Genomic DNA, 26,763 nt, shown 5'->3' on the forward strand with positions numbered 1-26,763 from the left:
CAACAGACACACAGGGAACATTGGCTAAATCAACAAATGGTCTTTATCCAGCAAAGTAATTGGTTAATAAGAGGTACCTGTTTTGGTTTGCTAGGGCTGCCATAACAAAGTGCCACAGTCGGGTGGAGTAAAACAACAGAAATTTATTCTCTTCTGTTCTGGAAGCTGGAAGTCAGAAATCTAGGAATCGGCAGGGTTGGTTCCTCCTGGGACAGTGAGAGAGATTCTGTTCTGGACCTCTCTCCTATTTTGGTTGTTGGGTGTCCATCCTTGGCCTTTCTTGGCTTGTCGAAGCATCACTCCAACCTCTGCCTTCATTTTCCCTGTGTGTCTGTGTCCACCTTTCCCTCAAAAGAGGGACAGTCACATTGGCCAGGAGCCCACCCTAATGACCTCAACTTGACTTGATTACATCTGCAAAGACCCTACTTCCATTTAAGGTCACATTCACAGGTCCTGGGGGACTAGGACTTCAACGTATCTTTTGGGTGGTACACAGTTCGACACATAAGAGTAACTATTGTTTTCTTTCACACTGTAGTCCTGATTCCCAATATTTTAAAAAAATTTTTTAAGTTTATTTATTTATTTAAAGAGATAGCACAAATGGGGAAGGACAGATTGAGAGAGAGGGAGAGAGAATCCCAAGCAGGCTCTGCACCACCAGTGCAGATGTGGGGCTCAAACTCACAAACTGTGAGATCATGACCTGAGCCAAAGCCAGACACTTAACTGACTGAGCCACCCAGGCGACCCCTGATTCCCAATATTTTATCCCAGTTCCTCAAATGTCATTTTAAATTTTTTTTTTCAACATTTATTTATTTTTGGGACAGAGAGAGACAGAGCATGAATGGGGGAGGGGCAGAGAGAGAGGGAGACACAGAATCGGAAGCAGGCTCCAGGCTCTGAGCCATCAGCCCAGAGCCCGACGCGGGGCTCGAACTCACGGACCACGAGATCGTGACCTGGCTGAAGTCGAACGCTTAACCGACTGCGCCACCCAGGTGCCCCTCAAATGTCATTTTAAAATGTTCCAGAATGACCAATATTTCTGTACATACTCCATTTCACCCTCACTCCTTTTGCACTTGGAATCAGATCCCAAATCCTATCAAAGCGCATGGAGCTGCAGGTTCAGAAAAGAGAGACTAAGAGAGGACTATTCATGTAGTAGAAATACAGTAAATGTCACTACGTTTCTATGTGATCTTAGACAAGTGACCCCACATTCTCAAACCTCAGTTTCCTCAACTGTTAAATGAAGAGATTGGGTCACACTGACGTCTCCCTGCAGACACACAGGGGATAGGCCGGATTCCCTTCCCTAACTCTGGTCAGCAGGTGGTCGCCTTATCCAACCCCTTCATGGATGTGAAGACACCAAGTACAGCCGACCCCTCGTCCGTCTTCGCTTCTGACAGCTAACCAGTTCTGTGCCCTGCAGCAATCCTTCTTGCTCTGAGGCTCCTCATCTGTGAAATGAGAGGGTGGAATTCTCTGATCTCCCAAGCCTCCAACAATACACCTGTCTGTCACCGCCCATCATTATCTCCGAGCAGTGCAAAGCCTAAAGGGAAGAAGTACCTAAAGAACCCTTTGTGGTTCGGCTGATTGGCCGACCCAGACCCGGAACAGTCAGTACATGTCGGCCACCTCCTTCACTTCTGAGGGTCGGGTGGTAGCCTGTGCCCCACCCCTGGTGAAGCAGCAGTTTTATTAGCTCCCCACATCTGCCAGAATATACCCCAGGTTTCTCCAACCGGCGGGGGGCCCCCCTGGAGATGGGGGAGTCCCCGACTGCTGCCTCTGACTCTGTCCCTTTGGCGGGCGGCACCACCTTCTAGCTGCTCCGAGCACTGTCTTGCATACCTACTCAACCAGCTGCAAGATGTCATTTGTGTTAAGTTTTGGACAGCTATAATCATCCTTTCACTGCCAACGCCACCCTGATCTGAAAGGCCAGCCACGCGGTCCATGCTGCCCTGCAGTCTGTTTATGTCAGAATTTCCACAATGGCTCCCATTTCCTGAGGATTATAAATCAACCATAAAATTTCATTTTTCCCTGAGACTTTGCATATATTAGCCAGCAAGTCTGTTCATATTCTCTCCTGCTTCCATTTATGATGGAGAAACAACCCCTCCTCTCCACCCCCCCCCCCCCCACCCCCGCTCCTTTTCTCTTTCAGTTGCATTTTCTGTGCATTTGGGTTTTAGGTCAGAGCTTAAGTTTGAATACCCCAAGTCTTGGCTCCCCAAAGGCTTCACCCAGGTCCCCAATCTCTCCCATCTGCAGCTTCCTTATCTGCAAAAAGATGGAGATAATTACACCTGCCATCATGGCCCCGACCCTTTTAAAATTTAAGGAGAATAATGTGAGTAGAAAAAGTCTTTGTCAGTGTCACAGATTCAGCTGCAGATTCTCAGTCCATGGGTGTAATTAGTGTCACTTGTAAGTACGGAATCTTTAGTGATGTTGGCATGCGTTGGCCCTGCCTCCCTCCTCACCGGCAGTCTTGACAGTATTACATTTGTCATGGTAGCTGCTGTGGGGCTGGCACAGAATTCAGTTTTGTTATGTTCATTCATCAGGCATTGAATGTGGGTCCACTGTGTACCAGGAACCATGGGAATTCAAATATTATTAAAGAGTCAAAATTCTCAGACTCTAGGACCTGAAGTTCTAAGAGGTATGATGAGTAAATAAATCCACACATTGTTGAGTGCCTGCTACATGCCAAGACCCGTATGATGGATGTCAACCGTACATTGAACAGGAAGGACTCATGAGGCATCGTTCTAAAAGCAGCTTTGGGGGCGCCTGGGTGGCGCAGTCGGTTGAGCGTCCGACTTCAGCCAGGTCACGATCTCGCGGTCCGTGAGTTCGAGCCCCGCGTCAGGCTCTGGGCTGATGGCTCAGAGCCTGGAGCCTGTTTCCGATTCTGTGTCTCCCTCTCTCTCTGCCCCTCCCCAGTTCATGCTCTGTCTCTCTCTGTCCCAAAAATAAATAAAAGTTGGAAAAAAAAATTAAAAAAAAAAATTAAAAAAAATAAAAGCAGCTTTGGTTTGAGAGGAACCTCTCCTGGTTCACTGGGAGGTAAATATCGTCTCCTGCCTCTGGTTGAAAACTTGGGTAGTCTCATGACTTTTCTGATCACTTGTCATTACCTAAAACTTCCATGCTCATTTTAAGTCATGAAACACGGTCCCAAGTCAGTAAATAGAATGTCTAGTCGGTATATCATTCAACACGTGGACCCTTGTCTCCCTCCCCCCACCCCCGCCCCAGGTAGGGCCCAGCACCTCTTGCTGGAAGTTCTTCTATCCTCACACCCCACTGCTGTTTCAACCTGACCAAAGTGTAAGCAGGGAGAAAGGAAAGGGAAAGAGGGCCAGAGAGTTCTTCCATGAGAGAAACTGTTGTGAGGTCACTTCACAGTGTCTGGGTCTGACTAAAGTTTAAAACAGATTCTCTTAACAGATTTTTCTGGGTTCTTCTAAGATTCCCCTGCTGGACCCACTGCAAGGAGAAGCCCCTTCTTCAGCTGATGCCCCCCTAGCAGCCCCTCTCCCTCAGCCCCAGCCCCAGGCTGCCTTCCTGGGTAGGACCCCTCTCCAATGAGCCCAGGCTAACATGCCTGTCATGGGCTCCACCTCTGTGCCCAGGATGGGCGCACCTTTGGGGGCCATTAGAGGAGTGCAGGAACTTCCCAGTCTCAGCCCAGATGAGTTAACATTGTGTTGTTACACATACATTTCTTTATTATTATTATTAAGTTTATTTATTTTGAGAGAGGGAGAGTGTGCTTGCTCGTGGGAGCGGGGGAGGGGTGGAGAGAATCCCAAGCAGGTTCCGCAGTCAGCCCAGAGCCCGATGAGGGGCTCCATAAGATCACGACTGGAGCCGAAATCATGAGTCAGACACTCAACCAACTGAGGCACCCAGACACCCCCCCATACATTTCTTCTCATCATCTTGAAACCCTGGGGAGCAAGTTTCCTTTTCCCCAGGCTACAGATAGTCTACAAATAGAGCATCACAATCCCCAAGTAACAAAGACAGGGTTTGAAGCCCTGTCTCTCCAGTCACAGCCCGTGATCTTCCCAGAAGTCCTTGCTGCTGGACTCTAAAGGGCAAAGGACCTGCCCTGGGGCCTGGCGTCGGCCATCACACCTCTCTGTGACTCAGGTCTTCATCTTTCATGATCTTCATGAGCCCTTTGCATTCTAAGACTGTGTAATGACATTTCTGACTTAGGTCTCTTGGAAGCAGATGGCGGAGAATTCTGCAGAGGCCTCCCACCCCCACCCCCACCCCTACCCCCTTCCCCACCCCCACCTCCCATGTGGAAGGCAGCCCACAGCTTAGCTCTTCACCTCTTGCTCCCACACCCTGTATCTCCTGCAGGCACGTGCCCTAAACAAGAATGGGGAAGAGAGAAATGCTCTTTAAATAGTGCCATTTAGGGGTGCCTGAGTGGCTCAGTCGGTTGACCGTCTGACTTTGGCTCAGGTCATGATCTCACAGCTCATGAGTTCGAGCCCACCATCCAGCTCTGTGCTGACAGCTTGGAACCTGGAGCCTGCTTCAGATTCTGTGTCTCCCTCTCTTTCTGCCCCTAACCTACTCACATTCTGTCTCTGTCTCTCTCAAAATAAACATTAAAAAAACATAGTGCCATTTAAACACCATTTAAACTTCCAGTGGAGATTAATTAATACACCTAACATTTATTGGGCATCTACTATATATGCCAGAATTTGTTCTGAGGTTCTTAACTCATTCAACCTCGCAACAATGGTATGAGGCCAACACTTTCATGACTCCTTTTTTGAAGATGAGGAAACTGAGGTACAGAGCAATTAAATAACTTTTTCCAAGATCACACATCTAGACAGAGATCGGTTTGGGCAGTTTGGTTCCAGAACCTGTGTGCCCAGCTCCACTGAGACAGACCAGGCTTAAGGCACCTGTACTCCAGAGGGTTTCTGGGATGCAAGGCAGGAGACTGAGAAGAACACTTGTCCCAGACGGATTCCCAAGAAGCAGAGCCCGAGTCCAGGATTCTTTAGTGAGGGACACACTATGGAGGTGCTCCCAAGAGAGACCAGCAAGGGAGGAACCAGCAAGAGAACAGTCTCTGGCCAGGTCTCAGCTTCAGCCTGACCCTGCAGGAACTGGGAGGGAAGCTCCACCTCAGAGCTGCCCCAGCCCCCAGCAAGGGAGCTGGCTTTCCCACCCCACACCTGTCAGTCATTCCCAGAGTGGCAGTTAGCCCAGGGGAACTGGAAAGTGGGCTGGGGTGGCCTGAGCGCACTGCTCCAAAAAGAGCCCAGGGGCAGGCTGGGGCAAGGATAAAGAAGCGGAACCTGGGGGCCTACAAAGGCGGTTTGAAAAAACTCTGCGGGCTGAGCACTGACGGTCTGCCCCAGCAGCCACCCCTGAAGTAGACAAGAAGAGCTCCTCATTTGCTTTAAGCCTCAGCAGGTCCCCGGTGAGAATACGGACTCCTCTGACTCTGGCCGGCACGCAGGAAACAAACCTTGTCAGAAGGAAGTCCAGGCTAACCATTTCTAAAGGGCCCCCTTAGGATGAATACAAAGGGCCGCTGGGAGAGCTCCAGTGACTGTGACCTTGACACTGGCCCACCCACACCTCCGAAGCCATGCGCGCACTGCCTCTCCCACACTCGCCCAGCTGTTCTCGGTTCCCCTGTCCCCATACCTCCTGTCCTGCTCTGCTGGCCCCCAGACCTGAGTCCACAGCCAGTCCCACTCCATCTTCAACCCCAGTGGCCCAAGGAGGCCTTTTCTGGAGCTCTAGAGGCGCTCCCCTCCCCCGAGTCTCCGTCACCTGCCTTCTCCAGCCAGTCTCCCTCTCTGCACATTAGGAGTCTATTGCATTCCGTTCACCACGCTAGATTTCTTTCCCTTGTTGTTGATGTTCTCTCATTCTTTTCTTCTTAATTATGAAATATTTCAGGCATATGAAAATGGGTGCTCAACATCCAGAATTGTCAGTCTCTGTGTTATTTGCTGCAGACCTTTTATATTTAAACATGAAATCAAAGATTTCAATGGAAACCTCATTTGTGCTCTGTCCTGATTCCAATCCCCTCCCCAGAGGCCAGCACCACTCTAAATTTGGCTTTTTACCACTCCCACCAATGTTCTTCCAGTTTTGCTATATATGTATAATAAACCCTTTATAGGATTGTTTTGCATGATTTTAAACTTGATATTAAGTTGTATCATACTGTGCATTAGGGTTCTCCAGAGAAACAGAACCAATTGGATGTTTCTAGAGAGAAAAAGAGATTTATTGTAAGGAATTTGCTCACAGGATAATGGAGTCTACATGTCCCAGATTAAGGAGTCAGCGGGTTGGAGACCTAAGAAAGAACCAACGTTGCAGTTCAAGTCCAAAGATCATCTGCTGCTGGCAGAATTCCTTCCCTGGGGCAGGGGAGCACTCGTCTTTCTTCTATTAAGGATTTCAACCCATTGCATGAGGCCACCCCCTCCCCATTACAGAGGGCAATCTACTGTTTTCAGAGTCTACTGATTTAAATGTTAATCTCATCCAAAAACACCCTCACAGAAACATCTAGAATAACGTTTGTCCAAATCTGACCACCATGGCCAGTTGACACATGAGATTAACCACCCCAGGGGCACCTGGGTGGCTCAGTTGGTTGAGCGTCCGACTTCGGCTCAGGTCATGATCTCACAGTTCGTGAGTTCGAGCCCCGCGCCGGGCTCTGTGCTGACTGCGTGGAGCCTGGAGCCTGCTTCGGATTCTGTGTCTCCCTCTCTCTCTGCCCCTCCCCTGCTCATGCTCTGTCTCTCTCTCTGTCAAAAATAAACATTAAAAAAAAATTAACCATCCCATAATATTTCTTTCTGCGACTTGCTTTCTTCGCTTCTCATTTTGTTTTTGAGATTTATCCATGGTGATACATGTAGCATTTCATTGTATATACATCATAGGTTATGAAGTTTTCCGTTGATGGATGTAGGTTGCTTCCAGTTTTCTCTGTCGCAAACAGGAGAGGGCATACATAAACCTCACACACCCAGAAGAGCTTCCCTAGGTCAGAGGTGGGCAGACAATAGGCAGGCCAAATGCAAACAAGTACCTGCTTTTGTAAATAAAGTTAAATTGGAACACAGTCACATCCACTCATGTACTAATTGTGTGCTTGTGCTTTCATCCTACAAGGGCGGGGTGGTGTAGTTGCAACAAAAACCGTGGGCGCCCATAGCCTCCAGTATCTCCTGTCCGGCCCTTTGTAGACAAAGCGACAAAGTTTCTGACCCTGCTCCAGGCCAGTAGGTAGGAGCAGAGTGGGCCATGCCTGCCGTCAGCTTTTCTATGGCATTGCCAAATTGCTTCCCAAAACGGCTACACGAATTTACGTTCTGGAACAGCATGTGAGACCGACCTCCGCTTTCTCCACACCCTCTCCTCCCACAGGTTTGCCAGTCTGTTGCTTGCGAATTGGTTTCTCGTTATTTCATACGTTTGCCTCTTTAAACATGTATCACTTATTCGTTTAACAAACATCCACTAAGGGATTACTGTGTGCCTGGTACTATCACGATAAAGTGGCCCCATCTCTCAAGAGAAGAAACGGAGCCACCTAACGTTGGACTCCAGCGTGGTGGTAAGGCAAGGTGGTTTCGTGGGGATGTGCATGCAGCGCCATGGACCATAATCAAGTAGCTGACATTTTTCTGCAAGCCCGAGGATGCTCAGCTGGGAACTAAAACAATTTGGCTATCTGCCCATAGCTTCTGACAGGGGCACCTACATCGTAATTCCTAGCAGAAAGGACCTGTATTTCACACAAGCATCAGTGAAGTAGGTTAGTAATTAAGCTGGTTTTGTGTCTTCCCTTTGGCCTTAGAAGATAAATCACCTGTGATTGTAAGAGGGAGCAAAAGTGTGAAAGAGAAACTCCACAACTGATACAGCGAGAAATAGAGCTTCATTATTTAAAGTTATCAAGATGGTCAATAAATACAGGAAAAGGGTGGTGGAGTGTGAGTGACATAATCTTCATTTGTCAGCTGGGAAGTCAGTAAATGATGTCTATGGCTGATAACTCAAACAATCAAAAACCTGTAGAAATATAGGGCAAGCTCCCGGCAAACGAAAAGTGGAAGCTGCTGGGGACTGGGGCTCTGGGACAAGACGTGGGGCCGGGAATGCTTTTCTTTACCAGCATTTCTTCTCAGTGTTTACCAGCATTTCTTCTAATCAAGTGTACGTGTTACTTTGATACCTTTTATATTAAAATGCAAGGAGTACAACATCGAGCATGACTCCTGCAATATTTATAGATGAAGTGATACTTATGTAATAATCTCAGACGGGAGAGGGGGTTTGCAGCAACAGAGATTTTGAAAATTAGCCTTGAGATTTTGGTTGTTGAAGTGGGGAGACAGGAGGGCCATTATTCTATTCTCTCTTCACCTTTATATATAGTTCTACCTAGCTGAAATTCCCCATAAAAAAAGGTGTCTTTTTAAGGGGGTAAAAAAAAAAGAGATGGGTTGTGGAGTCCAGGAGACACAGGTTAAATTCAGCAGGGCCATGTGATGCTGTGGGCAAGTCTCTGGGTCTATATCCTCCCCTGTAATGAACACGCACCCATTTTGTATAGCCGCTGGTGTGGGGTTCATTGACTGTGAAGGGCTTATCGTGGCATAAAACATTGTTAAGTGCTTTAAAAATGTTTGGGTTTGCTTTGCTTTTATTTTGGGTTTTATGAAGTTTGGCTCTAAGTTTTGAGTTCTCAGCCATCTTATACTTAGTCCTACACATCTCATTACGTACTGCCTTATGTGTTTGCATTATTTGCATTCCTCAGCTAGCTTACCTCACTTACTGAGTTAACAAATATTTAATGTCCCTGTTCCAGGCACTGAGCCGGGTGCTGAGGAGGCAGAGATGGGAGACTGTCCCCATCCCAGGGACACACAGGTCAGTGGTAGGGAAAGAGAAATGAATCAGAATAAAATACAGCGTGACGACTGCTTTGAAAGAGATATGCCCACAGGGCAGTCTAGGGAGGACAGAGGATTCCCAGTGCACCTGAGCTGGGGTTTTGAAGGATGGCTAAGAGTTTACCTGGCAGAGAAGGAAAGCATGGAGGCTGGGTGGCATGGTTAGGTCATGACATACAGAGGTAGCAGCATGGGCCGAGGTTCTGAAAGCTGGAAAGGCCTGAGTCTGTTCAGAAGAAATAGTTCAGTTCACAGCAGGAGAGTGAAGAAGAGAGAAAGCTAAGTGCAGAGAAAGGCGCAAACTGTGAGGGTTTATTCAAGAACACCCTCTTGAATAAATGTGAGTTCAAGTTTGCATTGTAGTAAGCTCAATACAGTAAGAAAGGGAATGGAAGATTAGAAAGCATTCACTCTAAATCTAGAAGAAAAAGAGAGAGAGAGAGACCAATCAGCTGGCTGCCCAGACAGAGCCTCCCAGGGTCACTGTCTCTTGATGTGCCTGGCACTCAAAACTCAGATTTTGTTGGGACGTCTATAGAAACTTAGGCCCTGAAGGACAGGCTTTGTGATACAGACACCCAGGACTAGGGGGGCCCACACAGTGGTGGCTACTCTTTGGTGCTCAGCTCCTTAGGGCTTTGCTGCTCTCCAGATCAACCCCTCTGTTTCCCAGAGAGGAGGCAGGATGCTAGGTAAGCCCAGAACCAGTCCTGGGAGGGGTAGAGACATTTCTGGGAAAGGTGAGGCCTAAGGAGGTTTGTACTCATCAAGACAGAGGACAACCTATAGAGATCAGAGTGTTCCTGATTGCCCCCAAATTGTTTATAACACCACTCACCAGTTCTGGCCTCTCAGCCCGTGCTCATCTGACCCCTTCTACAATAACATTCTTTCTTCAGACCAAGCACAGCTTGATGATGAAGTCAACATTTCTCTGCAGTACAGACTCAGAAATGTCTATTGTCCTGGCCTCCCAAAGTAAGACCCAACCTTAGCCCTCAGGTGTCCCTGGTCCTCTCTGGATCCCCACCGGCTGTGACTGCACTCAGGGGTGAGCTATTGCTGGAGAAGGTTCAACTTCTCCATGACATTGTGACACGCTCCCTAACTGCACTTGTAGCTGTAATCTTAACTCCATATGCTTGGGCTTTGTGCTGTCCATCCCTGGGTAGCAACGATGAGGTAAAACCACCGGAGAGACAACCGGGCCTCGAACCCAGGCTGGGCAGTGTGGCAGAAAGGAACTGGAGCACATCGATGCAGGGGATCGATGGAGTTCTGACATAGGAGGTAAGGGAGGTGGTCTTAGGTAGGAGTCAGGGAGGAACCGTGTCTTCACCGCCTTGTTCTCCCTAGAGAGGCAGCGCTGTTGCTGGGCTCATTCATTCAACTGATACCTACTGTACCGGATCACCTAGGGATAAAAGAACAAGTCCCATGACCCAGCCTGGGACTCTCTAGCACGCAGAGGTCAGTTGAGGGAGAAAGACCTAGTGAAGAAGACTGAGCAAGAATGGCCAGTGACGTAGGAGGAAGCACGGGAGAAGAGCTGTGTCATGGCGGCCAAGAGAGTAAAGTACATCTTCTGTGACAAATGTCGCTGGCAGGTGTAGCTGAGCACAGAGAAGCATCTGTTGGGCTTGGTAACATGGTGCGTCTTCACCATCGTGATGAAGATGCAGTTTCAGCAGGGTGCTAGGGACAGATAATGACTTCCTGTTCGTTTACTGCCAGAACAAGTCGTGCTGAGCACTCCTCCTAAACTTGAGAGTCAAAGAAATGTGTAAAGTGTTTCCAGGGACCCCTATCCCCTGCCACTGCACCAGCCACGTCTAATTTCCCAGGGGCCCAGTTTTGCCCACCTCCTCCCCGCACCTGCAGCTCTAGCTGCTGGCAGGCCAATGTCTTTAACTCCAAATAAAGCATTAATTGTACCCTTGGGCCAAATGATAACCCTTCTAAAAATACTCCCTGTCCTTGCCTTTTTAAAACACAAGGAGGGTCAGATTCCTCACCTGCCACCAGCAGCATCATTTATTTTAATAACTGTACCCATAGCAAGGAACAGCAGTAGGGAAGGCTAAGGTCCTCTTCATCATAGTACCAGTGACCAGGGCTTTTTTCAAATGACTATGGACAGGAAAAAACTGAAAGAAAAAAAAAAGCCACTAGATGGAAGTCTTCATTCAACTGCCTGCACAGAGAAGAGGGAACAGTGCCAGGCTGCACACACCCATCAGATCCATTCAGCAGTCATGGGCCAAGTGCTGTGGCCTAAGACATGTAACAGTGATAATAACGGCTGCCATGCATGGAGAGCCTACTCTGTGCCAGGCAGCCAGCCAGCCAAGTGCTTTACCTTCTGTGGTTCGTTTAACTCTCACATCTTCCCTAGGAGGCAGGGGGTGGTGTTATCCTCATTTTCTGGATGAGGAGACCGAATCTTAGAAATGTCCAAGTAACTGGCCCAAGCTGGTGAATGGAGGAGGGGGGTTCATGACCGATGTCATTGTCTACTAGGTGTGGTACACAGGTCGGGGTGTGGCTCCAATGCACGAATGATCTAAGGCGGGAGGAAGAGAGTCAGCAAAGGCACCATGCACCCAGTAGCTCAGGCTAAAAACTTAGAAGTCACCCTCAATTACTTTCTTTCCCTCTCTCCACAACTGTTCTATCACCAAAACCCATCTGTTCCATCCACAAGATAAGTCTGCTTCTCTTCATGGCCCTGATGACCACCCTAGTCAAAGCCACCATCATCTCCCAGAGCTTCCTAGCTGGGCCCTCCTACAATCTGCCCTTCCCTCAGGAGTCAGGGGACACACTGCACAGATCGCACCTGTGCCCGTCTCAAAACCTTTCACTGGCTGCCCAGCAAATCCCGCCTCCTGTCGCTCCCACAGCCTTCCCTTCATGCCTGGCCTTTTCCTACCTTTCTAATGGCATCCGTTATGGTAGCTGCTGATTCCTCTACCACCAACACAGAGCCCGCCACAGAGGAAACAATAATCGTGTGCTGAAGAAATGAAGGCAAGAATGAGTGAGTAGATAAATTAAAAAACTTTGCAGAGGAAGGCATGTTTGAGATGAGCATTAAAATGGGGGGAGGTTTCTCAGGAGGCAAGGCCTAGGAGTGTGAAGTGGTAAAACGGGGTGCTCTAGGTTTACACAACGACACAGGCAAGGTCACGGAGGAACAGCCAGGAGCAGGCTGGGAGGCAGCACGAGCAGGACTGGAGGAAGGTCTGCGCAAAGCTGCTGTTCTCCAAGCCAAGTGTGCCCTGCGAGCCCTTGGAAAGCTTTTCAAACACGCATTGTCGGGCCGCCCTCCAGAGACTGACTCAGACGTCTGAGGTAGGGTCTGAGAGCTCACGTTTCCCGCAAGTTTCAGGTGGTGCTGATGCTGCCAGGCCTGGGACCGTACTTTGAGAACCACCTACATAAAATGTGCTGAGAAATTCTCCACGTGGAGGTGAGAGGAAGATGGTTCCAGGGAGGTAACTAAGAGAGCTGTGTGCCAAGCCAAAGCAGTTTGTAAACACTCCCTTACCCCTACCTGCACCATACCTCTCAGAACTAAGCCTGCGCCTTACTTGACTTCTGACTGCCCGTCCCCATGGTACTTAGTCAGCTCTGCTGTTCTCCTCCACTGAACTGTATGCTTCAAAGGTGTCTTCCGTTTCTCACTCCAGCAAAACTTCCAAATCCTGAGACCTATCCCCTCAAGACCATCTGATTTCCCACACCAATTCTCACTGATGCTGCTATGAAAATCAGCTTGTCTTTAAAAAAAAAAAAAATGTTTATTTTGAGAGACAGAGAGCAGGGGAAGGGCAGAGAGAGAGAGAGAGAGAATCCCAAGCAGGCTCTGCACTGTCAGCACAGAGCCCGATGTGGGCTCCACCTCACGAACCATGAGATCATGACCTGAGCCAAAATCAGGAGTCAGACACTCAACCGATGAGCCACCCAGGCGCCCCTCGGTGTCTCTTTTTACCAGGAGACCTGGTGTTAAATCATCTTGCACAGACGAAACAATCATCACATGCTGCTGGCAGGAGTCAGCTTGGTTTGGGCAGAAGGAGAGAGAGAGGAGGAGGAGAGGTCATCCCCTCTGGCCCTCCCAGCAGCCACACACAAGCTGCCAGCCAGCCACCCTTATGGTTCACCCTGCTGTGCAACTATTACCTTGGTTCCGACTTTCTTCCTATTAGAAAAGAGGGCAGGAGGGGTTCCGGGGTTACGAGCAAGGACACTTGTATGCATGGCATCAGCCTAGTGACCGTACATATTACTATTTGGTCTTTGTATGGCCTTCACTCCTGGAAAGAAAAGATGACCAGAGAGGTGAAGTTAATTTGCATCCTCTTCAAGCGTGAATCTCAGAGGACCAGATAGCGAATGTGCATTTCCCTCAGTTTTAAATGCAGATGACGTCTCTTCTGTAGGCCGGACAGCAAAGCACTCCGCAGCAGGATTTCTCCAGGCCTTCTTCAGAGTTGGCCCCACTGTCTGCTCAGCTCTGCTTAGCTTACGGGCTCAGAACTGCAAGTTCAGGAGGTTGGCGTGGGAACTGGTTTGCTTTGGTTTGATTTGGTGAGCTGCCTCACGCCAGTGGGGAAGATATCCCTTTCTCTCTGTGACGCAGCCCAAATAGGAACCACGATTCCTGGCTGTTCCGTTCCAGGAAAAAGACAGAAGACGGTCCTCCGCAATGAGTTTCTCTCTTGATGCTGATGAGCCCTTTAGTTTCCAAAGCTGATGACAAAAATACGCACACTTTGGAGTCGCGTTGACCTGGCCTGGTGTTCTGTCTCTGCCTTGCTCCGTCCGGGTGATTTGGGGCAACTTCTGTATGGCCTTGGCACCCTCCTCTGTAAAATAGGTGTGTTGCTGTCAGGGCTGAATATCAGGAGCACTGAGCGAAGTCATGAGTGTTAAGTATTCAGTAGCATGGGAGGCCCAGCCACCGAGCCAGGATCTGTGTAACAATCAGCTTTCCATAAATAAAAGGCTCTGGTTTACCGTGTTTGCCAACTTCCCTGGTGTAAACACTCTCACCCCGGCTGATACGAAGCTACCACCATGCTGTCACTGAATGCACACTTGAGAAGAGACGCACATAACATACATCATACGGTGTTTCCACTGTGCAGACACAACAGGAGGAAATAACCTCACTAGCAGGATGATAGTCAAACATAGGAGGAAGTGATGAGTAATCATGGCCTTTGTATTCTGAGCATTTATTAATGGTGTTTTTCGTATAATTTATTTAATTGTAAGTTCACATAATTAAAATGTTCGTGATGGCTGTGTTTAACCACTGGCTCCCAAAACTCCTGAAGTATTTACCAGCCTGCCCCGGCAAGCCAGTACAAGCCAGCCCCAGCAGGTGTGCCGGGCACATCCGTAGGTGGTCAGTGCATGCCCTCCCCTCTGCAGTTCCCGTGCTCAGCCCTGGGGAGGATTTCACGAAACTTTCCCAGGTGGGAAGACAAAGAGCCTGTGCCGCGGCAGGCTCCGTGCTTTACTCTGGGCCTTGGCCACCAGCCCGGTCCCCAGCCTGTGCTAAACCTCGACCAAGGTGCCAGCCCTGGTCATGCTGCCTGACGGGCCCTTTCTACAGTGGGGGAGGCTGAGCCACCACGAACTCCAGAGAGGACGCCCCTCTGCTAGGCTGAGGTGCCCACAAGAGAACAGTGAAGCGCTCTATGGCTGAATTGGGGGCTGGCGGTTTATTTTAAGCTCCTCATGTGAAGGAGATGGGGAAGCACGGACAACAACCGTGCTTTGGCAAGTCAGGGCCTATAATTAGCCTCTGCTTGAGGCTTGAATAAGCCCCTGGTTGTCACTAAACAACAGTTAGAGCAGGAAGGCCTCCAGCTTCCCTGAGCCCAGTGCCACACGAGCCGCCTGGGACAGACATTTGGACACAACTACCCCGTCTGCTATCCAATTTACCCCAGGAAGCGCTCCTGTCCTCAACCCCAAATGAGCAGGAGGACCACTGAGCAGCCGACCCCTCACCGCAGCCGGTCACGCAGTGGCTGGCATTTCCTATCAGACTCCTTCGTGGATGGCTCCCTGCCACCTCTTCTGCATAAAGTTTGCAATCAACTAGGGGAGCGTTAAAAATGAACACACCGGGTACTGTTGTAGCTGGGCAAAGCAAAGGCTGAGAGGAAATACAACATATCCAAATGCTGGTGGTGCTTATGCTGGATGGCAGGACTTGGGGCGATTGCATTTTCAGCCATCTTTCTGTTCGTCCCGAATCGTAGGACTCTCAATACGCGTTTCCAACATAGGCGCCAGAGTGTTGCTTGGTTTGTACTTTTTCTGCCCACCCCCTGGGGCCCAAATTTAAAAAGCAGAAACAGACAAAATTAAGCTGTACCAAGGTGAAGAATTTTAAGAATTTAAGCTTCAGGGTCCCTTATTTGTGCATAGCCCTTTGTATTAGTCTTTATTTTTTTTCTTAAAGGCAGTCTCCCACATTGCATAAGCTCCAGGCCCCACAGCTGCCCACAGCTGCCTTTGCGTGGCCACAATCTCTGTCTAAAGAGATTGTAAAGCCGCCTTCTCTAACAGCCGTAGTTTTGGGGCCCACAGTCTAGATACCTGTTGTGATTCGGTGTTGTGATTCGGTGACATTTGCTTGGGCATTGTTGTGAGAAATCCAGCAGGGTGATTGATTGCCTTTGGCTTTAAGTCTGTCATCTGCAAAATGGCATCTGTAAAGTGGCAACCAAAGTCTGGAAAAGGGGCTCCTGAGTGTGAGGGCCACAACTGCGTGCAGGAGGTTGAAGAGAGCCTCGGCCAGACCAGTCAAAGCCAGTCCTCAGGGAGGCCTCACATAGCCGTGGTCCCTTAGATGAATTATATTCAACAATATTGACTGTATTTTCTTTTTTTCTGTATTCTTGGTGCTCTGGCATCTAGGGCCTCGATGTTAGCCCCTCACTGAGCTAGCTGATCTTAGAGATAATAAGCCACTTGCCCAACATGCTTTTGATATGCAAACCAGCCAATCCAAGAGTCCGAGAGTCTGTACGCCATCTGCCTTCTCTTTCTGGCACTTATACTCCAGGAGGCAATATTCCTCTGCTCTAATCATCCCAGGTGGCCCGAGACCATTCCAGGGACCCATAGAGACCGCTGAAATGATTCAAACTACTCAATCCTAAACCCGCTTGGCTATTTACATTGCCTCACCCATTCCTTCCCATCCTTCCCATGAAAACCACAATAAAGGCTTTTGCCCACACTTTCCCCTCATCCTTTTGCAGCTGACCCTTGTACTTCGTTATATGGCCCCTCTTGGTGTGGCTGCCCCTCCCTTTGGGAACTGTGAGTAATATCTTTTCAAGGTCAGCCATCTCCCAATCCGTTGGCCTCGCCCTACCTGACTAAAAACAAAATCTCAGGGGGCTTCTGAGGAATAGAAATGACCTCCAGACCCTGACGGGGGAAGGGAGGGGTACGGTTCACCCATGGTCGCACCATTCATTCATGCATGCATTCATTCAGCAGGTATCGATGCAATGTCTACCATAAGCCAGCCTTTGGAGACCTAGCAGTTAACAAGGAGCCAAGCTTGGGGAGGGTCCATGTCAACACGGTGGGCTAGGGGTCCCATGGGGAAACGGAGAGAGCACAGGGGTGGGCCAAGTCCCAAGCACAGTGAGAGTACTGATTTGCATCCTGCCTTGTTTCAGTGGGGATGTCCTGTCTCGTTTCATTGAATTTCCTGCTACCAAATTTGATCTTCTCTCAGCTCCAGCCCAGCCCTGGGGAACCCTGGGGAACAGGCAGATGAGAGTCTCTCCTCTCCTACTTTCTCATCTCATGCCATCTCTGACTTCTGGTGCTGGAAGACCTCCCACTCAGTGAAGAGCTTACAACAATTTCACATCCAAGTACAAAAGGACTGAAAACAGTGACTTGTGTCCTTCTTTTAAAGTAACTGTCCTCTTATCCCCCCCAAACTGAAGATTATAGAAAAGCTACGTATGTAATATATATGTTTCTCAGATCAAGGAGAGAACTACCCCCCAACCCCCACTTTTGAAGGACTCTGTAGGGTTTGGGGAGCCAGTTTTGAAAAGCCACTCTTCGTGGCTCCAGGAAACTCCCAGACTGTATGCATAGTGTATCTATGTTCATATGTACGTTTTGAGGATGAATGAAATTCTAGAGCTGCATTGCCCAGTACAGTGGCCACTAGTCACAGGTGGCTATTTAAATTCAAATGAAATTAAATTTTCAGTTCCTCAGTCATCCTGGCCACATCTTGAGTGTTCAGTAGCCACGTGTGGCTGTGATAGTGCAGACATAGAAGAGTGCCATAACCACAGAAAGTTCTATTGGACAGCACTGACCTAAAGATTTCGTCAGCCTTTCAAAGGCACCCATGAGCAGAAAATGTTAAGAGCCACTAAATCAAACCAGTGAAACTTCATTTAAGGAGCCAGAAGCTTCACTGGCAGTTGAGAGCTCAGCATTATGACAGAGGCTAGGAACAAGTCTGCCTTTGAGTAATATTTTAGCTCCAAAAATCCAACTCTAAAGGCTCTTAAAAGACAGCCAGATTTTATGCTTTGTGGTTTATCTCCTCCCTACCTTTTTGGAGAGAAATACTTGAATTCTAAAAATATTTGCTATAAGAAAAGTGCTCTATTCCCCAGAACCTCTGTGCCCAGTGCGAGTCACAGTGGGAAGTAAGGGAAGATGGTCCAGTGACCTCGTCTCCTCTGATGTGTGTGATCTTTCTAGGTGGGCGAGGCAGTCTTGGAAAATGCCCGGCTCATGCTTCAGACAGAGAATATCCAGGCGGGTGCAGACGACTTTAAAGAGAGGTAACTTCTTCTTTTTTTTTTTTTTAAGTTTATTTATTTTGAGAAGGAGAAAGAGAGAGAGAGAGAGCAGAGGAGGGGGAAGGGCAGATAGAGAGAGGGGGGGAGCATCCCAAGCAGGCTTTGTGCTGTCAGTGCAGAGTCTGACATGGGCTCAATCCCACAAACTGTGAGACCGTGCCCTGAGCCAAAATCAAGAGTTAAACGTTTAACTGACGGAGCCACCCAGGTGCCCCGAGAGGTAACTTCTGCAGCAGGGGGGACAGTCACTCTGCACCTTCAGACCACTGTGCAACTCGGGGACTGCTATTCCGAGGGTCTGCAGCGTTCCCTTCCAGCGGCACAGAAGGCTGGAGTGGGATAGTGGAAGCCCCAGGAGAATCCAGAGGAAAGATCGTCCAGTTCAAACCCTCCTTCTAGACACAAACCAGGTCCCCAGGGCTCAGAGACTTTGCCCAGTGTCACCTGGTTCAGGGCAGGGATTCTCAGACTGTAGTGTGCTTCAGAACCACCAGGAGGTCTTCTAGAAAACAGATGGCTATGCCCCACCCTCTGAATTTCTGACTCAGTAGTCTGGGGTGGGGCCCCAAATTTGCATTCCTAATGAGGTCCCCATGATGCTGATCCTGCTGGTCCTGGGACCACACGTGGATAACAGCTGGTTTTGAGCAATGCTTCTCAATTGCAGCCACATGTCAGAATGACCTGGGCACTTAAAGCTGCCAACATGCAAGCTGCACAGACAGATGAAACCACCGTCCCTGGGGGTGGGTCCAGGCCTCAGTAGTTTTAACTCACCAGCCTTGAAAAACATCTTTTGAAGTCTAGTACAGTGTTTCCTAAAATATGGTGTGTAGACCACTGATGACGATCATTTTAAGCGATAGAAGGATAGACACTTTGTTTTTAATAGTTATGGATTTTTACAGTTACCTTCTATTTATGACTCATGAAACTGTTTTTCCACTATAGCTACTATAATTTATAGTAGCAATTTAAAATGTATTTAATATAAAGAGCTTTTAAAGTTTACTGATTTAACATGTACTTTTTAAGTAGATAAATTTAAGGAACAATTTGAAGTACTAGTGACAGGAGAGAGATGCATTTAGGGCAAAGTCATGATGGTGCATGAGGTCTGTGGTTCGTGTTGGAGAAATGAAATGAAAAAGACCTTTCATTATGAACACAGTGATTTTGGGAATATTCTGCGGGGAAGGTGTTCTGGATGTTGGGCAATTAGATGGGTGATGGGATAGTTATTCAAGGAACATTTCCTTAAATTGATAAAGGCAAAGAGGAAAGGCATATAGTTGGGAGTCTTTGGGGAAGACAGTGACCCCACTGCCATTCTTGTCTTAGGATAGAAAGGGTATCGTGATGGAAAGGAAAATCGCTACCGTCTCCTCAGACCCAGAGTCATTTCCTTTCTCTAAGACCAGTCTTCTCCATCTGATAAAAGGACCTCCACTAGTGGCCACTCTCGAGTCAAGGAAACTCAATCAGCTGGGGTTGCTGTTTTGGACAACACTGTGCTAGCCAAGGTCACAGAAGCACAAAAAAGCGAAGCCATTAGCTGGCCACTGACAGCTAACTGCACAGTTAGAGATGGATGCCAAGAGACATGAAACCATTTGTGCTACATTTAAGATAGAATTTAATTAGGTGTGAAGTTAAGTTAGGATGTAACCAAAATTTCATTCATTCATTCATTCATTCGTTAATTCATTCATTTATTCATTATGCATTCGTACATTTCTTCATCCATCCATCCAACTGAGTAGCAGGGGCTTGGTCTGTTTTGTTCCTCAGTGTATTAACAGTGCCACGCACAAGATAGATGCCTGACAAATAGTTGTTAAATTAATGAATAAATGAATAAATTCAAGAAATGTTTGAATAGCTGCCCGGACCCTGGCCAGGTCCTGGGGATGAAGTAAATGGAACCTCGAGGAGCTCACAGTTCAGTGTCAAAGACAGAGGAGTGAACAGATAGTAGCATCATGGGGTGGTTGTGCCATCACTGAGAAGAGCACAGGTGGGGTGGGGACATTTAGTCGGCCAGGGAGGGTTGACCAAAGAGGTGATGCCTGATTTGGGTCCTTTGCAGGAGTTGTGCAGGCCAATAAAGGAGACACAAATTTCCAGGCAGAGAGGGCAGTATGTGTTAAGGCAGGACACGAGAAAACATGGTGTATTCGTGGCCACCAAGTAGCTCATTGTAACTGGGGCATGTGGAGTGAAGAAAGGAGGGACAACCAATGGGGCTTGAAAATCAGGGAGAGACCAAATCCTGGAGTATCATGTCAGCCTACCAAAGAGCTCAGAGATGACCTGAGAGAAGAAGAGACCCATAGAAGGGATCTGAGCAGTGTCTCATCATGACTAGTCTTCAGCTTCAAAATTTCAGCTTTGTACTGGTGGAGAGGAGAAGCAGGGCAAACCAGCAAGAAGCAATGGGAGCAAAGGGGCTGGACCAGTGGAAGGGCAGAGTCTGTACTGGGAGCCATGGCTGGAAAGTAAGGTGAGATCAGATTACTTAGGGGCCAGAGGATAACACTTAAGGCTCTGAGCAGATGGTGACTGGATGTGGTTAAGGATGGTTCCTCTGGAGGCACTACTGTGAGTCAGTTGTGGGAAGACGATCAGAGGCTGTTACAGCTCAAGGTCTGCCTGGGACGGTGGCCACGAGCAGACTTGAGGGATGGGTCAAAGAAATCATTGGCAGGGGTTGATAATTATCTACATATGCAGCCTGAAAATAGAAGGCAAAGGTAAGTTTCAGGTGTTGAACTTGGGTAAGTGAGAAGATTTGCCATTCTCTCGACAAAAATAGAAAATTGTGGAAGCAAAGCTGGTCTAAATTCAAGGGTAGTAATGAGCTTGGCTTTGAGCAAGCAGAGCTGAGCTGAGCTGATGGAGCAGTTGTGGTGGGCCACTGAAGATGCCGGGCCAGAGTGGCCCACAGGTCAAGACAGGCACTTCTGGGCATCACCAACACAGAGATTCTATTTGATGACTTCAACATGGAAGGGGAAAGGAATAAAAGACAGTGAGAGAAAGCTGAAAGTTTAGCAGCAGCCTTGGGGATATCACAGATATGTGTCAAATTCTAAAGGGCTTCCAAACAAAGGTCTGTAGAGCACCTAAGACCTCCCATAATGCTGAGTGGCGCATATCCTGGGAAGGACCAGGTTCCCTGGAGAGATAAGCACAACAGGACTTTGGAGGCACACAGAGACTCTTCCAGCGGGGGTCAAAAGGGACCAATCCCAGTGCTATGGGTGGGTTTTCATTCCAGCTAGAAGGGCAAGACTCATTTCCAAAGGATTAAATGTTAATAAAAATACAGTACTTCCTAAAGAATACATTTGGGTAGAAAATCTAATCCCACATAGAGAGTACATAAAAATGCTTTAGAAACCAGCTCCTCAGGGGGTGATTCAAAGGTGCAGGTCCAACTCTGAGGAAAGGTCTCTAGCAGTATGCCACAGGGCTCTGTCCTTGGTTCCTTCATTTACTATTTTTAACCACAGGTGCATGAAAGCAGGTAGGGCAAAATGGCAGAAGATACAAAGCCAGGAGGGGTGGTGAAGAAAAAGATGACAGACAGAACTAGGAATCAAAATGATCCCCACACATTGGAACACTGGGCCAATGAAACTGAGAGAAGATATATGCGGATCCTCTCTTTGGGTTCAAATGCCAGGTGCATTTGAAGAAAGGACAAGGTAATTGGGCTTGTGAAAAATGCTCAGGGTCTCTAGTTGAGAGGACACCCAATATTAGTCAACAGCAAATACAGCTGGTCAAAATCAAATGAACAAACACACAAAAAAACAAAACCCCTCAAAGGAAACCTTAGAGCCCATGGTGAATAGAACTGAAGGGTTTAAACAAAGGAGCAAACAGTCCCCCAGGACTTTGAATTGATCAGGGAACATCCGGAGTTTTACATTCCATTTTCTGTATCACATATTGAGAAGGACATGGACCAATTAGGGCATTTCTAATCATTCCACAAATCTATCTGAAGCCTGGAGGTGGGTACTAAGAATACAAAGACAGAAAGGTCATAGTCCCTGCCACGGATGATGAGGGACATGGAAACCAATTTGTATGAAGAACGGAAGAACCGGGAACGTTTAACCTGAGGAACAAAAGGCTTGGAGGGAGAGATGAGCGGGAAAGAAAGAGTGCTGTAAGAGACATTCTAAATATAGGGCTGCCAGAAAGAAGGATTAGACTGACTTTGGGTACTCCAGAGAGTGGAACCCAGACTCTTACAGGAATGAAGGCTTAAGCTCTTTAAGGAAGAAATTTGTAATAATTACAGCTGTCCCAAAATGGAACGGTGGCCTTGATAGGTGATGAGTTCCCCATCACTGGAAGTAGTCAAGCAGAGACTACATGATCACCTATCAAGAATGCTATCGAGGCATTGTCACGGAGTGGGAGACATTTAGGAACCCTAAATGCCCTTAAAACTCTAAAGCCCTGAGATGCTTTCTTCAATGAGAAGTGTGAGCTTTCTCCATCCTATGGATGGGTAAAAGTAAGGTGTGAAATTTGGCTGATGGGGTACACCTGGGTGGAAGGCTGTGGAAGAAAAGGAGTTAACACTGGGGGAAACTGGCAAAGATGTTGAGTGGCTTTTAGAAAGAAGGTTCTGCGCAAACCAGAGATGGAAAGAACTCAGGGGGATTCTTAAAGACAGAGAACAAACTGAGGGTTGATGGAGGTGAGGTGGGTGAGGGGATGGGCTAAAGGGGTGATGGGAATTAAGAAGGGCACTTGTTGGGATGAGCACTGGGTGTCATATGTAAGTGATGAATCACTGATTTCTACTCCTGAACCAATATTGCACTGTATGTAAACTAGAATTTAAATAAAAACTTGGGGAAAAAAAGAAAGAACTTGGTGGTGGGAGGGGAGGGCACAGTTTCAGACTTGTGTCAGTGTGTGTGTGTGTGTGTGTGTGTGTGATTGTATAAGCTGCAAGTTTTTAAAACTCTGGATATTTTACATATAAATCCAGGTTTCCTCGTTTCTCTTGAAGAGAAAGGGCATACACCTTTCCACGCAGCAGCCTCCCCTTGCCTGAAGGGTGAGCCATCCTGTGTGCTCCTGTCCCGTCCCCACCTCTCCCTGCTTCCCAAACCTGGGCCTCGTCCCTCATCTATATTCCCCTCTTGGCCGCTGATGGCACTGGGGTTTGCAGCCACAGTTTTAAAATTTCACATGGGTTCTTTGGAGCAGAAACCATGCTTTTTATTTTGGGATCACTAGCACATAGCCTGGTACTTAGCAGACTCTCAGTCATGTCTGTTAAAAGATCCTCAAGGGAAAGGATGACAAATCACAATAATGGTGACAAGGCCAGATCCCCTTACCTGGATCTCAACTCCCGGAGAAGCTTTCCCTAGAGTTCTGTGCCTCCAGAGCCCCTGAGCCTGGCAGCCTGTGAAGCTGGGCCATCAGAAGTTGGCTGCAATCATTTTCATGATAATAAATCAACATCTAAGACTTGCATTAACAGTGCCCTCAAAGCTGTTGGAACAGTGACTTTTCACATCTGTTTGTCTATGACATAATTGGCCTATTGGTAACGTTTCTGATTATTTTCCCTTTTGGGTTGCCCACCTCTGCTCTTTACCTTCCTTTATCTGCAGATATGAAAATGAGCAGCCATTTCGAAAGGCAGCAGAAGAGGAAATTAACTCTCTGTATAAAGTCATCGATGAGGCTAATTTGACAAAAATGGATCTGGAGAGTCAAATAGAAAGCCTGAAAGAAGAACTTGGCTTTCTGTCAAGGGGCTATGAGGAGGTAGGTGGGGACCGGGGCAACGCTGGGTTGGCCACAGACCACAGGCACTCACCTGTCTGACGGAGGTTCACAACAGTGATGATGGCTCATCTCAGCCTCTCCCCGTCCCTTGCCCAGGGCTGCAGGGAAAATGCGGGTAAAATACCTTCAAATCCTTGTAGTGGGTAAGGTTACCCCGGGGAGTCTCAAATTCAAGTGGCTTTGAGACCAGGCTGGTACATAAATGGAGGAGACAGCAGGTCCACACCGGCGAGAGTGACAGAGTCTGTGTTGAACTGGAGAGAGCATCCTCTACCTCAAGGCACTGTATTTCACGTCTTTTTTTTTTTTTTTTTTTTTTTTTTTTTTAGCACTGCATAGGACAAACAAGACAGCTCTGAAGGTAGATCCAAGCTGTGGTTTACACACACTCATTAATGAAATTAGGTCAGATGCTTGAGTGACAGGACTCAGTGGGACCTCCAACGGGGAAGCCCTCCAGTTCCCTGCGGAATGGCACTGACTCTAAACCACCTCACACAAGTCGCTGATCAGACACTTAAAGTGCTTTCAGTTGAAAAAGTCAAAACTCACTTAACCATGCTTCCATTGGGAAGTCCCTTCTTTTGTCCGACCTCATGCTGACCAGGAACCCAAAGCCCACTTCCTGTTCCTAGCTCAGTCGTTTGGTACCACTCCCCCCACCTCCAACCCTTGGAGACTCCAGAGTTACCTTTAAACCTCTTCCTGCCTACTGTGACTTTACGAAATCCATCAATTTCATCTTACTCTTGTTGCTTGCTCTGTTTGTGTTGTTATTTGGTTATTTATTTATTTTGACGTTTGCTTTGAGTGGGTCTGGGCTTGCGAAGACCAGCCTAAGAAATACGTCCTTGGGGAAGGAGACTATGGCACCGGTGCTGATGACAGGGTCAGGGACTTTGCCAGTCTCTGCGAAGCCCCACTTTTGGCAGTAGCAGAATGAGAAGCATAAGGATTACCCAACAGACCTGGGCTTATGCTGGCTCAACTTCTGTGTCCTTTCCTTCACCTCTGGAACTCACCTGAAGCGTCTATCGTCATTTGCAGGATGTGAAAGTGCTGTACAAACAGCTGGCAGGGTCTGAGCTGGAACAAATGGGTGTTCCCATTGGCACTGGTCTGGACGACATCCTCGAGACCATCAGAATCCACTGGGAGAGAGACGTGGAAAAGAACCGGGCAGAGGCAGGAGCCTTGCTCCAAGCCAAGGTGAGTGTGCTCCCCTCTGCCCTGTGCAGAAGGAGGCCAAGCAAAGGTGAAAAGCAGTCAACAAAGAAAAGAAGAAATGCAAGTTTCAATCTCATTAGACATAAAAGAAATGCAATTTAAGATGATAGCTGCTTACCTGTCTAAATGCAGAACATGTTTAACACTTAATGCCGACAAGTGTGTGGAGAAGTAGGTTCTCCCCTATATTACTACTGAGGAGTACAAACTCGTATGACGTCTTTGAGTGAGGGAATTCACGATATGTGTTAAAAGTCTTGAAATGCCCCTACCTTCCAGTTGAATAATCTGGACACTTTCCTGAACAAATCATTGAAAACACAGATAAAGTTTACATCCAAACATACTCACTGAAGCATTCATTTAAAGAATGAAAAAAAACTGGGGTGCCTGGGTGGCTCAGTCAGTTAAGTGTTCAACTTCGGTTCAGGTCATGATCTCACAGTTCGTGAGTTCGAGCCCCGCGTCAGGCTCTGTGCTGACAGCTCGGAGCCTGGAGCCTGCTTCAGATTTGGTGTCTCCCTCTCTCTCTACCCCTTGCCTGCTCACACTGTTTCTCTCTCTTATTTAATGTTTAAATAAACATTTAAAAAAAAAGAATGAAAAAACTGGGTGAGGGGACACAGAAATGTTTAATAATAGGGGTAAGGCTAAGCCACAACCTAACCATGCAATGAAATTCCAGGAAGTTGTTAGAAATATTTATGAAGCATTTATAACAACACAGGAAATGCTCACATAATAAGGTAAAATGGGGGATACAAGAGTACAGAAGGGTATATGCCAGGAACCAATAAACTTTTTCTGGAAAGCACTAAATAATAAATATTAGACTTCCTGGGCCTGACAGTCTCTGTTGAAACTATTCAATCCTGCCATGGTCCTGTGAAAGCGGCTGTAGACAAAAGGTAACAAATGAGCATGGCTGTGTTCCAATAAAACTTTATTTACAGAGACAAGAGGTGGGCTGGATTTACCTGTGGGCTGCAGTTTGCCAACCCCTGGTATATACAGTAGGGTGAAGCAATCAAACAAAGAAATGAGGCATCAGGGAAGAATTAGAAAGAAAACGCAAAAATGTGTTGGAGTTAGCAGCGGTTGTCTTTGAGGGAGGGGCCTATTTGACATGTTGAGATGGTTTTGCTCGCTTGTTTTTGACCACGGTGTTTTTAAAGTTTTTCTTAAATATTATGAGTTATATTCATGGAGGAAAACATCTTTTATTAAACCTCATAAATAATCAAGAAATTAACGAGAAAATAGAATGCATAGGGTTTCTTCTTCCCTTCTCCATCTCCCAGCCATGTATGACTTGGGGCATTTTGAGGCCCAGGATGAGAGGAACAGAAGAGAAAGAAAGGTGTGGAAAAGGTAAAATGAAAAATGAGATAGCTCATCTTTTGGAGAGAAGGCAAGTGGACTGCTCCTATGCTTTGAGTCACTGTTTGGTGGGACTCCATTCCAGCTGCATGGCGGGATTATTTCAGAGCATTTTCAAAAATGCTCATTTCCAGGTGCCATCAAAGACCATTCAAATCCGAAGAAGGAGAGGGTCTCTGTGATTTTTTTTAAGCTCGCTGGATGTTTCTAATATACAGGAAGGCTGGAGAGCCACAAGAGTTTATAAAAGCTACTAAAAGAAAACCAGGAGGACGTTTTCTGTTCTTCTTTCTTCCCCCTGTGGCCCCTCAATCCCCTGGCCCCTAAGTATCAACAGAAACCTCCAGATCAGGGTGTTCACCGATTCTGGACCCCCTAATGTTCTGCAGCCCAGGAAACATCTTTACTCCCCCATCTCTCTACCCCTTATCCCC

At 47.6% G+C, this 26,763-nt stretch overlaps 1 protein-coding gene across 1 annotated transcript in view; it reads left to right on the forward strand.

Moving 5' to 3' along the window:
- The window catches only part of BFSP2 (beaded filament structural protein 2), a 68,829-nt gene that overhangs the window by 17,855 nt on the left and 24,211 nt on the right, over positions 1-26,763 (forward strand). Inside the window, exons 2-4 of the mRNA XM_047874115.1 lie at positions 17,793-17,875; positions 23,545-23,701; positions 24,770-24,931. Coding sequence (XP_047730071.1) covers positions 17,793-17,875; positions 23,545-23,701; positions 24,770-24,931 — 402 coding nt within the window. The remainder of the gene's footprint in view (positions 1-17,792; positions 17,876-23,544; positions 23,702-24,769; positions 24,932-26,763) is intronic.

The sequence above is a fragment of the Prionailurus viverrinus genome, chromosome C2 (genome assembly GCF_022837055.1).
Source record: "Prionailurus viverrinus isolate Anna chromosome C2, UM_Priviv_1.0, whole genome shotgun sequence".
NCBI lineage: Eukaryota > Metazoa > Chordata > Mammalia > Carnivora > Felidae > Prionailurus > Prionailurus viverrinus.